Source organism: Panthera tigris, chromosome B2 (genome assembly GCF_018350195.1).
Source record: "Panthera tigris isolate Pti1 chromosome B2, P.tigris_Pti1_mat1.1, whole genome shotgun sequence".
Classification (NCBI taxonomy): Eukaryota; Metazoa; Chordata; class Mammalia; order Carnivora; family Felidae; genus Panthera; species Panthera tigris.
The window spans coordinates 5,153,856-5,171,010 of NC_056664.1; the positions used below are offsets into that span (position 1 = coordinate 5,153,856).

The 17,155-nt window shown below is 39.7% G+C and overlaps 1 protein-coding gene across 2 annotated transcripts; it reads left to right on the forward strand.

Annotated features, from left to right (window-relative positions):
* Positions 1-35: 35 nt before the first annotated feature.
* CB2H6orf62 (chromosome B2 C6orf62 homolog) lies at positions 36-15,352 on the forward strand. Of its 2 annotated transcripts, none has more exons than XM_007074421.2 (5): positions 36-192; positions 3,745-3,921; positions 4,731-4,853; positions 9,223-9,357; positions 13,934-15,352. In XM_007074421.2, exons 1-5 carry the CDS (start codon positions 151-153, stop codon positions 14,057-14,059), a joined length of 603 nt encoding a protein of 200 aa, XP_007074483.1. In that variant the 5' UTR covers positions 36-150; the 3' UTR covers positions 14,060-15,352. The 2 variants fall into 2 exon arrangements, with proteins under 2 accessions (XP_007074483.1, XP_007074482.1); XM_007074420.2 differs by lacking the exon at positions 36-192 and adding an exon at positions 205-1,559.
* The last annotated feature ends 1,803 nt before the right edge of the window (positions 15,353-17,155 follow it).

Below are 17,155 nucleotides of genomic sequence, written 5' to 3' on the forward strand. Positions count from 1 at the left end.
TTTTTTTTTTCCGGGGGGGGTGGGGGTGGGCTGGGCGTACTTTAAAAAGTAATTCGTATTAACACAACTATCTTCTTTTTTTCCCACTGATCCATCCCATTTTCCCTCTCCCGCCTCCTCTACCCGGGCGGGAATTGTTTCCACGATGAAATGAGTGAAAACCCGAGTGATCCTGTGTCTCCCGTGGTGCGAGTGAGTCGCTGCCGCTGAAGGCAAAGGGTGGGGGTGGGACCTGGGGGGTGGAAGGCAGGTGGTCCCTGGGCGCTGCCTGGGATCTGTCTGGGAGAAGAGCCCACCGCCTTTGCCTCAGCAATGCTCGCAAGAAGATAAGTCGCGCTCCCCACGATCTTGAACGGGGCCAGATTCCTAGGGAAGGCTCCCTTGGGGAATGTAGGACTCATTGCAGGGCTGGGGGTGTTGGGATCCCGGGCGTTAATCAGGCCCAGCCACAGAGCCGGAATAACTGTTACATCGTGTTATATACCCCCTTGCTCTCTGCCATCATGATTTTCCATGGCAGCAGCATTAGCAGTCGCCTGAGGGTGAAAATGTGGGTGATGGGGAAGTTGGTAATGACTCCGCTGTTTCTTCTCACGGCTCCTTTGGGCACCACCTGTCCGCCCCCGGTATACACTGTAGTTGATTGCAGGGAAACCCTGTACCTCTCCCCTTCCTTCTCTTCCGATTTTGCACTTTTCTCTTTGCTCACCACCAAGTGTAATCAATAACAAGCACTGGCAATACATAGCAATAGTGAGATCTGGAATAACTTAAGAATTGATTAGGTACTGCAGCCATGGGTCTGGCTGGGTAAAACCCAATTGGATATTTCGGTTTCCTTCACCTACCCTGTTTTGGTGTTTGGGGGGGGGTTGGGTTTTTCTTTCCCCCCCTTTATAATTTTTTTTTGTTTTGGTATTTGGAAAGCAGGGATCATTACACTCCCCCCCCCCCCCCCCCCGTTCCTTATCATAATCCCTTCTCTAAAGAGGGGGAAAAATCCGGATGGATTTGAAGGATTGGACTGGTGTCAGCTGTGTTTTATTGCACACCTAAATCCTGATAATAGGCTTTTCATTTCCCCCCAAAGCCTTTATTTTGGCATTTAAGCCAAATGCGTTTTCCAAAAAGTTAGTTCCAAGTGTTTTCTCCTCTCTGTCTTTCCTTCCTCCCCTTCCTCTTTCCCCATAACCCCAAACGTTATTGTCCAAACATGACTGGACAGCAGCTTTTGTTTCTTGACCCTGTAATATGACAGTCTGCTAATATTGCCAGAAGGTGCAGTTTTTGGGTTACAGTCGTGATTTTAGCTATTCAATCATATTAGCAGGAAAAAAAATGACTTGTTTCTGTTGTACTTGAGTCTTAAGAAAAAGTGCCCATAGTTTAGTGACAATTTCCAAAGGCTTTAGTACCACCTGTATTTCAAAATGGGGGACCCAAACTCCCGGAAGAAACAAGCTCTGAACAGACTACGTGCTCAGCTTAGAAAGAAAAAAGAATCTCTAGCTGACCAGTTTGACTTCAAGATGTATATTGCCTTTGTATTCAAGGAGAAGGTAATTTAAAATTCTTAACGTGAATTAGCACAAGTGATTTTTGTAAGTGTATATTAAGTTATTTGTTACCCTTAAATACCTGCGTGTTAGGTTAAAGAGTGGTTGACAGAAGTCTACGTGTGTGCTTTCACTTCGACCCTTATGGGGAATTCTCTGCGCGAGCTGGTGCCGGGCCGGGTAACTCCCCGTGGAAGGCTGGAGGACTTGTTGGTTTGGAAATACTCTAAAGCTTAGTAGGGTCTGTTTTTAGTTAACCTGGGGGGAGCAACGTTGTAAAACTCGCATTTCTGTTTTACAATAAATTACATTTATGTAGAGTTACGTGGAGAACATTATTAATTGAAGGATTGTCTATAAAGCAGGACGTTTGAAAGTGGTAAATTAGAATCAAGATGTTTATGTGCTGAAACTAGTCTGTTCAACTTCTTGCTAAAGATACCTTTTCTCTTCGTACATTTAATGGATTACAATACACTTTAATTTTTAGGAACAACTAAATACTGTAATGGTTAATTTGTGTTTAGAAATGCAATTTATTAAAATTCAAAAGGACCTAAAGACATTGAAATTTCAAGGGGGGGGTGGTGAATGGAATCAGAATTAACTCCACGGTTAAATAGCAAACAACTGAGTTGTGAGTAGTCAAAGAGAACATTATAAAAGCAGTATTTATTTTTTTGCAACTTAAAATGGCCAGTTTCTTCAGTGATCTGTTTGACATGAGATTAGGTTATGAGTATAAGGAACTACTGCTTTAATTGTCGCACCGAAGTTGTGAGCTAATTTCAGACCAGAAATAGATTCTTAGTGTGGCATCTATTTAATATTTGGAAGTTTCCTGGGTATTTACCCCACTCTTAACTCTTGAAGAGTATTTGTACAGGCATACCGTGGTTTTATTGCTCTTCACTTTACTGTGCTTCGTGGGTATTTTGGTTTTTATAAATTGATGGTTTGCGGCAACCCTGGATTGAGTAAGTCTGTCCGTGCCATTTTCCAACAGCATCTGTGCACTTCATGCCTCTGTGTCACATTTGGGTAATTCTAGAAATACTTTAGGCTTTCTTTTAATCAATGTATCTGTTATGGTGATCTACAATCAGTTATTACTACTTGCTGAAAGCTCGGAGGATCGTTAACATTTTTTAGCAATATTTTTCAGTTGAGGTATGTACATTATTTTTTTTAAGACATAATGTTTCTTGCACACTTAATAGACTACAGTGTAGTGTAAACATAATTTTTATACGCCCTGGGAAACCAAAAAATTAATTTGACATGCTTTGTTGTGATATTAGCTTTATAGCTGTCGTCAGGAACTGAACCCACGATATCTCCAAGGTATGCCTGTATTTAAGGATGCTCTTGGCTGCTGGAGTATATAGCATTGCAAAGTGATTTCAGAGTGGTTGTTTTGAAGTGATTATCACAAGATTGGGTAGTACTAGGGATTGACTTTTCCATTTTGTCTTTTTGTTAATATGTTGACTGCAGAATTGAGAAGATCAGATTTTAATTGAAGGTATTATAAGTTCAGTAGAACTAAATCCAAGATATACTTGGTGAGGTTAGTTCATTTAATATAGAAGATGCCCTGAGTTGTACCATCTAGTTCTTTAACACCATGAAAACCCATTTTTACTCTGAATGGACAGTACCCAGGCAATTGTCCTGAGTAGTTCATGAATTTTATAACCTAAATTGATGAGTGCTTGGTTACAAGTAAATTTGAAACTCAGTTTGGTCGTCTTTTAATTTTTTTTCTTGTTTCGTATATTGACACTTTTATGTAATACGTAAAAGTGGTAATGATACTTGACTCTTTTAAGGAGTTAAAAAACAGTAGTTTGTACAGCTTTGTTTTTAAACTGTTGAGATTTTAATTTAACTGTGTAGAATCAGTTAAATGAAAGTACATCAAGAGTAAATCACTTTTTTTTTTTTTTTTTTTTTTTTTTTTTTAGCATTAGGTGCGTCTAGTGTTCTATCTCTCACCATGTTTAAGAAATATTACTGTTTAAAATAAGTTACCTGTTCTGGATACTGTAAGAGTGTGCAGTAAAACATTCTTATTATAGCCTGTTTGTGTGTGGTAGGGGTAACGGGAGTGATGGGGGTTGAACTGGGTGTTAAAAGACAATGTGCTACTATTGGTGGGTTAATACACTTTTTTTTTTCCTTTTAGAAGAAAAAATCAGCACTTTTTGAAGTGTCTGAGGTTATACCAGTTATGACAAATAATTACGAAGAAAATATCCTGAAAGGTGTGCGAGATTCTAGCTATTCCTTGGAAAGTTCCATAGAGCTTTTACAGAAGGATGTGGTACAGCTCCATGCTCCTCGATACCAGTCTATGAGAAGGGTAAGTTCTGTTTGTCCTGATTTGGTAAGTTTTTACAAGTTAAACTTGCATTTTTTTCCCCCTAAGAATGAAGTTGACTTCAAATAAAACATGGATGACTTTTTGCGTGTGGTGTTATGCTGATAGCAGTGTGTATTATTGCCGTGAATAATGTTTTATGTTACTGTTTATTGGATTTTCTTCTTTGGGGAGAGAACTGACGTGCTCCTTATAAGTTAAAGTAGAAGGAATTACTGCTGTCAATCTTCTAAATTTCTGCAACTCTTTGGAAGTTATTTGAACAGGAGATCCCCACAATTAGTGGCGTGGGGGAAGGTTAGAAACAACCATGTACTGGTCTGAAAGGTTTACTGGCCTTTGAAAATTAATACGCTGGACTATGATAATAAGAAACAAGAATGGAGTAAATAGTTTTGTGTAAGTATATAATAAAAATACCAAGACAGCTTTGCTTATATATTAACTAGGTTCTGCTTTTGAAGAATGGGAATAAAAAATACTGGGACTTACCCAGAAAAATCAGCCTGAGTTGGAGTTTTCACCATGTGCTGATTAATCTAGGTCTTGATATGAGCGACATTGGACTGAGTATGTGGACTCTACAAGATAAAGATTAGAAGTAGGCCATGGGCTAGTCAGATTGGGTACTGTTCTATTCCTCTTACCTCTTAATACATAAAATGATACTTCACGCACCTTCTGTACTTGTGAAATGTTTCTGTAATCAAACCTGTAATTGGTGACATTCATTGCTTGTTACAACTTTGTTTCTTTGAAAGTAATTTTTTTTTTTTTTGGTCATTTTATAGGATGTAATTGGCTGTACTCAGGAGATGGATTTCATTCTTTGGCCTCGGAATGATATTGAAAAAATTGTCTGTCTCCTGTTTTCTAGGTGGAAGGAATCTGATGAGCCTTTTAGGCCTGTTCAGGTATTTTATTCTAAGTGTGGTGTGCACTTAAGTGAGTAAATAGGGCCTAACTTAAATTTTTTGAGAATATGCGTTCTAATCAGTTTTAACTCATGAGTTGCTCTCGTCTGTTTGGATATTGTGATGCAAGAGGAGAAAGCATTTGGGTGACAGAATTTCTTGAGAATGAGAGGTGGTCCTAACTACTCCAGTGTGTCTTTGAAATAACGGCTAGAGAAAATCTTTGAGGATAGATTTACAGAGGGGCCCATGAATGAACTCAGGTGATCTCTCCTCTGAAATTGTACTCCCAAAATAGTATACCTAACCATCTGGTTCTCAAAGGAGTCTGATATAAGAAATCCTTTCCTAAAAGTAGATTTGTGTATAAAACTATACAAGAGAGGAGTAAATCTGGTAGTGGTGGTGAAGTAATCTTCCTGGACATCCCTGCTAACTTTTGGCTTGTCATTTGATGTACTAGTTTCTAGTGTTGAAGAGCATTTGCCCTTGAGGCAGTGATCCTAATTTTATGTATGGTAGCTTTATATGCATAGGGGAAAGTAAAGTAATCTCCCCTGAAATACCAATATGGTTACTTCTAGGTCAGGTATGGCCAAGTTTTATTCTACATATATGTAAATGTCATAAATACATCAATCATACTTCTATCTATAATAAAAATAGCAAAAATTATGATTGAAAAAATTTTGCATTTATCCATTACTATGAATATCTTTATGGTGCTTTTGTGTATGAACAAATTGGTATACTCCCCCTGTCCCCATGGTAATGTTCTGCACAACAGCTCAAATTATCGTTCTTTTTCTAAGATTCATTTGACAGAAATAAGTTCTAAAGTTAACATACAGCCCTAAATGTGGGTAAAAGTATTGCGTATTCTTGTTTTCCTTTAATGGATGATACTAACTCACGTGGATGTGCTGGAGAATAGAAGTTTAATGTGACAAGCAGGAAGACCAGGAATGATGGGGCATGTTTGTAGTTATCAGAGCATGTCTTACGCATCAGCTGTAACTGCTGTCCAGAAGCACTGGAAGGATTTTTTTTTTTTTTCATTCAGAATTTTTCACTGGGAAACTCTGGTTCACTTCTCCCTGTATTTTTAAAAATTTCCTATTCTCTTCTCTTTTCCTCTGAGACCTTATTTGGGATAGTTGTGTTAAAATAGTCTTGTCTCAAGTCAAGCACTACTTTTTCAAATAATGGTGTTTGAGAGTTGTGCTAGGCTGTCTCCTGAATATATACATTTAATCTTCATCCTTACAATAACGATGCAGACAGGAGCCTCCTTTTGCCAAGGAAGACGCTGAGGCAGTTGGAGATTAGCTAAACAGCCCAAGGTCATGCAGTTAAGTGGCAGTCAAGACGTAAATCCTGTAAAGCTTATGCTCAGAATTTGCTACTCTGTACTGTGGGAAGTGCCCTGTATTATAAAAACCTAATATTATGGACTGAGTGTAAGCACTATATAGGGTAGAGGTGGACTGACTATAAGCACTATATAGGACAGAGGTAAGTTTAGAGTTCAGCTGCGGGAAACAAGTTAATAGTGTAAAGATGAACTTACTTCCCCTGTAATTTAAAGTAAATTAGTATCCTGAATGAGAGGTCATAAATATAAATAATTTAGTTCTTGAGGTAAATGAAAGAAGGAAAGATAAACTTTAATTTGAAAACTTTTTTTGTTTTTTTGATTCTTTGACTCTTGAAGCACTTTAACTTTTTTTTTTAACTTTTTTTTTTTTTTTTTTTTTTTTTTTTTTGAGAGAGAGACCAGGCGTCAGTGGGGGGAGGGGCAGAGAGCAAGGGAGTTACAGATTCTGAAGCAGGCTCCAGGCTCCAGGCTCCAGGCTCCAGGCTCCAGGCTCCGAGCTGTCAGCAGAGCCAGATGCAGGGCTCAAACTCGAGGACTGCGAGATCATGACCTGAGCCGAAGTTAGACACCCAACTGACTGAGCCACCCAGGCGCCCCTTGAAGCACTTTAAAGTTTGAATAGTAATGAGATTTAGTAGGAACCAGAGTAAAGGTTGTTTTTCATTAACAAGTTCCTACTATATTCAAAGTACTAGGAGGTACACGTTAAAATCTCTCCTTTCCTCTTTGTCCCTAAATGCTCTTGCTGCGTTAGTTCTTCATCACACTGTTCAAATATTTTGTTACTTCTCAGCATTGCTTTCATGCTGCTTATTAGGGTTTTCTTTTTGGTGGGGACTATTCCTTCCTTCCCAAACCTTTATGTATTCAATAGGATAGAATTGAAATGCCACAGAAACATAGAAGCCCTTTTCAGTCTCACTGAAATCTCTTTTCAGTGTGATGTTCTACTGGCCTCTTCTAGTCTCTCCCTGGTATTTGCCATACTGGAATACTTGAAGCTTTCTTACTTGAACAGTTTTTTTGTTTTTTTGGTTTTTTTTGGTTTTTTTTTTAAGTTTTTTAATAATTGTTTATTTTTGAGAGAGAGAGGCAGAGTGCAAGCAGGGAGGGCAGAAAGAGAGAGGGAGACACAGAATCCAAAGCAGGCTCCAGGCTCTGAGCTGTCAGCACAGAGCCCGTTGCGGAGCTCAAAGTCACGATCCGTGAGATCATGACCTGAGCCCAAGTTGGATGCACAACTGACTGAGCCAGCCGGGTGCCCCACTTGCTTGAATAGTATTTTAATTTTGACACATTTGTGCTTAATGTTGGCCCTGTTTCCTGGAATGGCATTTTCCAAATTACCTTTTCTTAGCGCTTTCCCAGGGAAAATTACTGTCCTCTTTCAAGGCCCAATCCACAATCATTTGCTAATACTGCCTACAGAACCTGCTGTGTTAATTATTTCTGCCTTCTTCACGTAGCACTCTGAAGATAGGAACTCAGGGTTTTACAGATAACCTCAGCTTATTCTAGGAAAGATTTGAAGCAAGTTAGGTTTTTTTTTTTTTTTTTTTTTTTCAACATTTATTTATTTTTGGGACAGAGAGAGACAGAGCATCAACGGGGGAGGGGCAGAGAGAGAGGGAGACACAGAATCGGAAACAGGCTCCAGGCTCTGAGCCATCAGCCCAGAGCCTGACGCGGGGCTCGAACCCACGGACCGCGAGATCGTGACCTGGCTGAAGTCGGACGCCCAACCGACTGCGCCACCCAGGCGCCCCAGAAGCAAGTTAGGTTTTATATTTGCATGTGCATGTCCTTTTGAGCCGTGTCAGAGCCTTAGTAGCCTTATTTTCATATTCATAAATATTTGAATTTGTGCAGAGATACAGTCGAATATCCTTTTTCTATGTACCAGTGTGGGGGTAGCATATCATTTTGTGTTATGGCTTATAAGAGAAGCTAGGCAGTCAAATTCTAGATCGCAGGAACTGGTTTTTCCTTGTCAGTGTTTCTTGCTGTCTTGACATAAGAAGATAAAAGTTGAGTAAAATGGACTAACAGTCTTTCTTAAAATAATTGAACATTATATAAATAAAGAGATCTTTAAGATTTCTCTGCTTTTTGAATTCTCCATTAGCCTGGTTGTTTCACCCAGCACTTAGTGTCTCCACGGACGTTTTGTGGGAGGATGGACTTGATTTTCCTCATGTTAAAAGAGTAAAAGGATGTTCTGATTTGAGAATACTTCTTCCTAACTTAAAGTTTTTTTTAATCTGAAAAACCCCACATGAAAAACATCTTTAAAATTTTGAGGGGTTCATAACATCCTCAAATCCATCTATGTTAGGACTGGATACCTTTCAGGTGTGGGCTTTATGTATCATTTAATCCCCTTAACTGTCCTGATGGGTTAGAACCTGAGATGAAACTGAAGTTTAGAAAAGTTAGGGGATATGTACAAGGTCACGTAAGTAGTGACATGTACTGCTGAGATTGGAATACATCTCTTCGTAAAAGCTATCTGTACTGTGTTCTTTATAATAAAAAGGAGGGAGGTGTCATTTGGCTTATTTAAGCATTACGTTGGGGGACACCAAATATGTTGGAAGTCTTGAGCCACGTAGGTTTGAAAATCTAGTTTTATAGAATTTGGCCTAAAATCATTGAGAATGAGGATCTAGTCACCCTGATGCAGTGTTTTTCTTGAAGGTCAAATTCTGTAATGGAGTGCTATTCACTAGAACTTTCTGTGATAAAGGCAATGCTGTATATTTCAACAGACTGTTCAGAATGGTGGCCACTGGCCACATGTGATTATTGAGTATTTGAGATGTGGCTAGTGTTAGCGAAGGACTGAATTTTAAAATGCATTTAATATGTTAAACTTGAGTAGGCACAGTTGGCTACCGCATTGGATGGCACAACTCGATGCCTATGGATGCGGTAGATGTTTCAAGTAGGGTAACGTCTTTGTACTTACATGTAAATGTGTTTCTTAATTAGGCCAAATTTGAGTTTCATCACGGTGACTATGAAAAACAGTTTCTGCATGTACTGAGCCGCAAGGACAAGACTGGAATTGTTGTCAACAATCCTAACCAGTCAGTGTTTCTCTTCATTGACAGACAGCACTTGCAGGTAAGCATTTTTTAATTTTAATTTTTTTTTCCCTGACTGCCTGCCTGCCTGCCTGCCTGCCTTCCTTCATTCCACTTAACTCCTCATTTAAAAAGCTTATTCGTTAGGGGTGCCTGAGTGGCTCATTTGGTTAAGTGTCCAACTCTTGGTTTTGGCTCAGGTCATGATCTCACGGTTTTGTGAGTTTGAGCCATGTGGAGCCTGCTTGGGATTCTCTGTCTCCCTCTCTCTCTCTGCCCTTTCCCCAATCATGCTCTCTCTCTCAAAATAAATAAACTAAAAAAAAAAAAAAAAAAAAAAAAAAACTTGTTAGCAAAAGATTTTTTAAAAATGTTTATTTTTGAGAATGAGTGCAAGCGGGGTAGGGACAGAAGGAGGGGGGACAGAGGATCCAAAGAAGTCTCTGCACTGATAGCAGAGAGCATGATGTGGGGCTCGAACTCACAAACGGGGAGATCCAACTGAGCCACCCAGGCACCCAGCAAATTATTTTTCCATATGCGTTAATTAATTCTGTTTTGCCACTTAAAAACTGCATTATTTTTGAAGTTATTTAAAAATCAAAAGATACCCTGGGCCTTACCCTAGAATAGTGGTTCCCAAGCTTTGCTGCATATTAGAACTGCCTGAGAGCTTTTAAAAGTCATGATTCTAGTAAACTCCAGTGAACTTAAAACAGCGTGGTTTTTTTGTTTTTAAATTTTTTTTTTTAATTTTTTTTTTTTTAACGTTTATTTATTTTTGAGACAGAGACAGAGCATGAACGGGGAAGGGTCAGAGAGAGGGAGACACAGAATCCGAAACAGGCTCCAGGCTCTGAGCTGTCAGCACAGAGCCCGACGCGGGGCTCGAACTCACGCACCGCGAGATCGTGACCTGAGCCGGTCGGCCGCTCAACCGACTGAGCCACCCAGGCGCCCCTGTTTTTAAATTTTAACATTTATTTATTTTCAAGGGATAGAGAGAGACAGAGCATGAGTGGGGGAGGGGGAGACAGAGAGAGAGACAGAGTCCGAAGCAAGCTCCAGGCTCTGAGCTGTTTTGTTAGCACAGAGCCCAACGCGGGGCTTGAACTCACAAACTGCGAGACCATGACCTGAGCTGAAGTCGGAAGCTCAACCGACTGAGCCACCCGGGCGCCCCAAAACAGTGTTTTAAGAAACCCTGCGGTAGAGCTTTTGTAAGTAAAGTACGGTCAACAGATCATAGCAGATTCTTAAATATGTGGACTGTCAGGCCCTACCCCAATCCTACTCGATCAGAATCTATGTTTTGAACAAAATCTTCAGGTGGTTAGTAACACAGATTATGTTTTGAGACGCTCTAGCCTTAGATCTTATAAATAAAAATCTGGAGGCTTCTAGGTGGCTCAGTCGGTTTAACGTCCGACTTCGGCTCAGGTCATGATCTCACAGTTTGCGAGTTGGAGCCCCACATCGGGCTCTGTACTGACAGCTCTGAGCGTGGAGCCTGCTTGGGATTCTGTGTCTCCCTCTCTCTCTGCCCTTCCCCTGCTCACGCTCTGTCTCAAAAATAAATAAACTTAATTAAAAAGATTATTTTTTTTTAAATCTGAAGGGATAAAATACATCTGTATTTAAAAGATCCAAATGTGTTTTAAATAAGCACTTTCAATTTAAGTGATGCAGGTATTCCAGATTCTTTTTTATTCTGTAGAACGTTGTTTATCTCATCAACCTAAACCTGAGTATCATCACTTAGAATTTATAACATGTTTTGTTATTAACCTTTAAAAATAGCATCGCTTTAATTACCATTCATTCAACAAATGAATGCCTACTACTATGTGCCAGGTGCTGTGCAACAGCAAACCCATTAGACAGAAATTCTGTCATCAGGGACTCCCACTGCATGGTAGGGGAGGCCCAGCAGCAGAGAAGTACAGTATGCAACTCACTTGTGATGAGTGCTAAGAGAAGATGGTGCGGGGTACGTAAGCCATCGGGTCGGAATTCTTAAATGGTGTCACCAGAGAAGGCCTCACCGGGAAGGTGATTTAGAAAGTATTTATGATACTAGTTATGCATTGTAGAACATCATTTATTTTTACTAGAGAGTATGACAGTAAAAACATGAAGGTGAATCATACTGCTACCTTCAAGGAACTGAAGACTCCTTAGGAAGATTATATGTTGACTTTGTATCTTGTAAGAACATTTTAAAACACATATGGTATTATAGATACAAGTAAGAACTGTGGGAAGAAATTTAATTTCAGTGGAGGCATTTCATAAAACTAACAAAAAACATACGACTTGGGTGGGTTTTGGGGTTTTCTTTTCTGTTTCGTCTTTACCTTAGCTCTCCTATGGTGGATATTTTGAAGTTGCCTTAGTTTTCCTTTTTAATTACTTGTAGTGTACTTTCATTTGAGTAACTTACTTAGATAATACTGGATAGCAGGCTGTTGACTTCTATTATGGAATCCACAATAGAGATTGAGAGAGTGTAAGCTGGGGAGAGGGCCAGAGGGAGGGAGAGAGAATCTTAAGCAGGTTTCACACTCAGCCCAGAATCCTACGCAGGGCTCAGTGTCACAACCCTGGGATCATGGCCTGAGTGGAAATCAAAAGTCAGACACTCAACTGACTGAGCCACCCAGACACCCCAATTATCACGCAAATGTACAGGTCAATAATACTATATGGAAACGGCTAGTGGCTTGAAGGAGTAACGTTGCTAAATAAGTAGGAAATCGTCTTCTGTTTTATATCAAAGTCAGATGTTTATGCTTTATGAAGCAAATAGCTTGAATCCTTTTAATGAAAAGAAAGTTGTAAGCTTGTCAGCTAAGTTCATGTTGTAGGTAGGGTGACCAGCAGTCTGTCTGTCTGTCTGTCTGGAATGCCCTGATTTTTGCATTGAAAGTCCCAAGTCCTAGGAACCTTAATTGTGGGCAGTGCGATGGCTGGTGTCAACCCTGACTGTAGATGCATCTGGTCTCCAGCGCTCTTAGGTGCATCTTTCACTCCGGTCATTACTGGTCTTCCTGACCCGGAGATGTGTTGCCATACCTGCCCTGTCAAGAGGATCGAGGGACCCAACAGGGTGGCCGACGCAGGGTGCGTTACTTACCGGCCTCAAGGAGCCGTACAGGCATGAGCTCACGTCATCCTCCCCACAGTCCTGGGAGGCGTAGGTCTTCTTACTCCCATTTTAGAGGCGAGGAAATCAGGAAACTAAAGAACTTGATCACAGTCATCTAGCAGAGATCGTATGTCCTTCATCGTAATGCAAGATGTATGGAAAGAGCTAGACCAAATGATAATTTTGGAAGGGAATGTGGTAGAGAGGCACGTGCCTGGAATCTGGGTTCTAATCCACATGCAGCCACTGACTGGCTATGAAATCTTGGACAGGTAACTTCTGTGAGTGTGTTTTTTTGTTAAATTGAATAAACGATATTCATAAGGTTGTTGTAGCATTTAAAGTGAAAAAATAGCACCTGGGTGGCTCAGTTGGTTAAGTGTCTGTTGGTTTTGGCTCAGGTCATGATCTCGTGGTTTCCTGAGTTCGATCCCCACGTCAGGCACTGTGCTGGCAGTGTGAAGCCTGCTTGGGATTCTCTCTCTCTCCCTCTCTCTCTCTCTGCCCCTCCTAACTCATGCTCTCTCTCAAAATAAATAACCTTAAGAAATTTCTTTAAAGTAAAAAAATATATGTGCATTATGTGGTTTATTTATATGTAGAGACTGCTTTTTTTAAAGGTGCTGAAGTGAAAAGAACTTTGAAGGCGGGCAGTTCAAGGGTTTTAGATTCCGTCTTCCGTTTACTGGCAGTGGTGATCTGTGAAAGCACCTAGCACACTTGCCATAAGCTAGATGTTAAATGGTGACTTTTTTTTTTAATGTTTTGTTTTTTGAGAGAGAGCTGGGGAGGGTCAGAGATGTTGGGGGGTGGGTGGGGAGAGGATCCCAAGCAGGATCTGCATGGTCAGCACAGAGCCCGATGCAGGTTTTGAACTCACAAACCGGAGAGATCATGTCCTGAACTGAAATCGGGAGTTGGACACTGAACTGACTGAGTCACCCAGGTGTCCCCAAGTAATTACTTTCTAAAAATAATACTTAGAGTTTTATTTTTCTGGTAATATTTTTGCTTTCTTCCAGTCCTTTACCCCTGGTTATGCTTCAATCTTTCTCTTTTCTATTTCAAATCTTTGCCCTCACTTCTAGACACTTTTGTTGTCCTTGTATATACAGACAGGACTTCAAACTTCTGTTAAGATCTGTCTCTATGGCCTTTAACCTTATTTTCCTTTAGCAAGTTGTCCAAGTTGACTTTTCTGACTTCAGTTTTTTGTTTGAATAAACTCTCTAAATGTTTGTTTAGTTTATAATCATGCTTATTCTTTCTGTATTTTATATGGCAAGGTTGTGTCTTCCTAACTAGACTGTGGTCCCTGTGGGTACAGACTGTAATCTGTTCCCTTGATCTGTGTGCTTTATTGCTGTGTGTAAGCGCTTGATAGAATTATGGGAGATTGACTTCATGTGACACTTGATGGGTTATGTAAAGGTCTTCTTTATTAAGATTAAAATGATTCCCCTTGCAGACTCCGAAAAACAAAGCTACAATCTTCAAGTTATGCAGCATCTGCCTCTACCTGCCGCAGGAACAGCTTACGCACTGGGCGGTTGGCACCATAGAGGACCACCTCCGTCCTTACATGCCGGAGTAGGGGACTGACCAGCAGAGCGGAAAGGATCAGGGAGCGCAGCAGCATTTTGTTTCCTTGTTTTCTTACACTTTATTCTTTCAGAGTTTAAAGAAAATGGACTCATGCACAGAACACTATGCATTTTGAAACGTGTTCATCCTGGATTTTTTTTTTTTTTTTTTAATTATTTGTGTCTCAGAACTTAAAAAAAATTAGGTGTCTTCTGCACAGACTGTGTGAAAGAAGATGCTTTGCATATTTGCTGCACTGCATCAGCATTCTGCTAAAAATGTGAAGTGAAAGGACAGTTGTACACTGAAATGCTTAAATGTATCTGAAAGCACAAGGTGATACTCTTTTTTGATGGTCTTTCCATTTATGCTGGTTTTTGCCTCTCTGACATTTGTCATCAGTATTTAGAGGGTGAGAAGGGAATGTAAAAGGTATACATAACATTGAAACAAACGGAATAGCTTTGCCGTAATCACCGTCGTTCCAGAGCACTGTCAGATTCATTCTAATGACCACAAGTGGTTGTTTAAAAAAAAAAAAAAAAATACAACCACGGGGAAGAAATCTTTTAAGAAAAAAAAAAGCATCTCATTGTAGGCATTCTTGCCTCATGTTTTACTGGGCCATGTTTGTTTCCTGGTACTCATAAATAAATGTATGTATTTTATTTCCAGATCTCTTTCCCCAAGTTGTTGTTATAAAAGAGTATTCTGCTGAATGTGGATACAGTTCTACACATTAAAGCAGATCTGGAGTCTGAAGTAGCTAACGCAGCTGTAAAACTGAGAAATCCATGCATAGCTGCAGAAATCATGATAGGGAGAGGACTTTCCTTTTTGGTTTTTGTTTTTTGGTTTTAAAGAGAAGAGGTTTTTATTACAAAGAAAATGCAGTGAATTGTGCAGAAATACTGGTTTCTACACCATCCTAAAAGAAAACTTAGGAGGGTTTCTTGGAATAGAAAAAAGTTACTAAAGTTGGCATCTTAAATTGCTAAAAAAAAAAAAAAAAAAAAAAAAAAAAAATTGAGTGTCAAAGCTCTAAAAGCAGAACTCATTTTGTGCAATGAACATAAGGAAAGACTACTGTATAGTTTTTTGTTTTTTCTTTTTAATGAAGAAAAGCTTTGCTTAAGGGTTGCATACTTTTATGGAGTAAATCTGAATGATCCTACTCCTTTGGAGTAAAACTTAGTGCTTACTGGTTTCCAAATGTATTTAGCTTCTGGTTGGAATTTGAAAAAAATGAAAACCTAAATAAAATAGGTGAAAGTTCCCTGACTATTCAGGTGAATACACAAAACTCAAGTGGTAACTTTTTTTTTCCAAGTCGCTGGGTGGTGTTACTGATGACCTTGGGGGTTATGTTACAGTCCATAGCACACAGTAAACTCAGGACAAAAACCATTTGCGTTTGCAATTTCAAGAATAGGAATCAAAGACATTTTGTAAGCTTTAACAGGTATCAGGTTGGCCTCGTTCCTTGCTTCATGGAAAAAAAAGTATTTTTTAAAGTAGGCTTCACACCGACTGGGGGCTTGGACTCAACATCCCTGGGATCACGAGTCGCATGCTCCACCACCTGACCCAGCCAGGCGCCCCAAGAAGTACTAATTTCAAAATGCTTCCACATTTTCTCATTAACTGAAAATTTAGAATCTACTTGAAATCATGGCTTTGAATGTTTATCATGGCCAGGTCCTGTTTGAAGCTCTGGTCTCACAAGCCTGAGTGGAAAGAGGTGCAGAGGTTCAGTAACTTGCCCAAGCTCACGTGCGGAGCAGGGAAGATTTAAAACCAGGCCAGCTGTCTCTGTAGGATCCAGACTCTTCATTGTTGTTACTATGTTGAATTATACTGGATGTATTCACTAAGTCAGTTTTTAATTTTATTTTAGAGTAAATTTAGAAAAGGTGTAATACACAAAACTCCTGTATAACCTTTACCCGTGTCTTAGCCACATTTTTTCCCACTTTTTCTAGATACATATATATATATATATTTGTCTTTTCTGAACGATCTGAGCATTTGGTACATATGTCATGGGTACATCTTTATTCCTTACTTCCTAGTGCTTCAACCTAGGTCCCAAGTACAGGGATATTCTTGTATAACCACAGTGAAGTAACCAAATCCAGGAAATGCAGTGTTGATACACCTTACACCTTCACCTGTCCATATTCCAGTTTTAATTGTCCTAATATCCTCAAGTCTTTTTTAAACCGTTGCATGTAGCTGTCACATCTCTAGTCTCTAATCTGGAACAGTTCATTAGCCTTTGTTTAATAACCTTGACATTTTTGAAGAGTAGGCTAATTTTTTAAAAAAATATAAGGTGTTCCTCATTTTGCATTTGAATGCTGTTTCTTTTTCCAGAGTTAAATTTGGGATTATTCTGGCCAGCACCCAATCCAGAAGTGCACTGTCAAGTTGCTCTTTGTTAATGTTAATTTTGATTGACCAAGGCCTGTTTCTGCATTGTAAAGTTACTGTTTTCCCCCCTTGAAACCAAGAAGCAATCTGGAGAGCAACGTGGAAGTACCCTGCTTTTCATCAGGTGCTCTACTGAGGAGTTCTGATTTTTGCTGTAACCAGTCTTTCACTAGGATAGCTACAAATTGGTAATTTTCCATTATTTACTCCTCCCTCCACATATATCAGCATTTTATTGTAAGGAAGAGCCCTCCCAGCTCTGCCATGGATTATCTACCTACATGGTGTGGATTCAATTCCTCTTTCCCAAAACTACATAGTTTGCATGCCTCTTACAATTTGAACTTGAAAGCTTGCTTACTTTCAAGCACAAGAAATGTTCATGTCAATTTCCCTATCTCAGCCCCGTAGCCCTGGAATCCACTATTTTCTCCAAGGAGCCCAGGGTGCTTTTAGAGGGAAATCTCGGAAATCAAGAACTGGGTGCCCTGTGTGCTTACTGCTCCGGGGAAGTCTGCTCTGTTGAGCACAGATGAAGCACGTATTCCTGAACAAGCAAAGAATACTCAGCCTTTAACTGCTGATAGTGTTTCCAAATTTATTTAAAGTTGCTTCCTTTCTTTTTGATGTTTAGTTAATGAAATGTTCAGAAGACCCCATGATGCAGAAATGA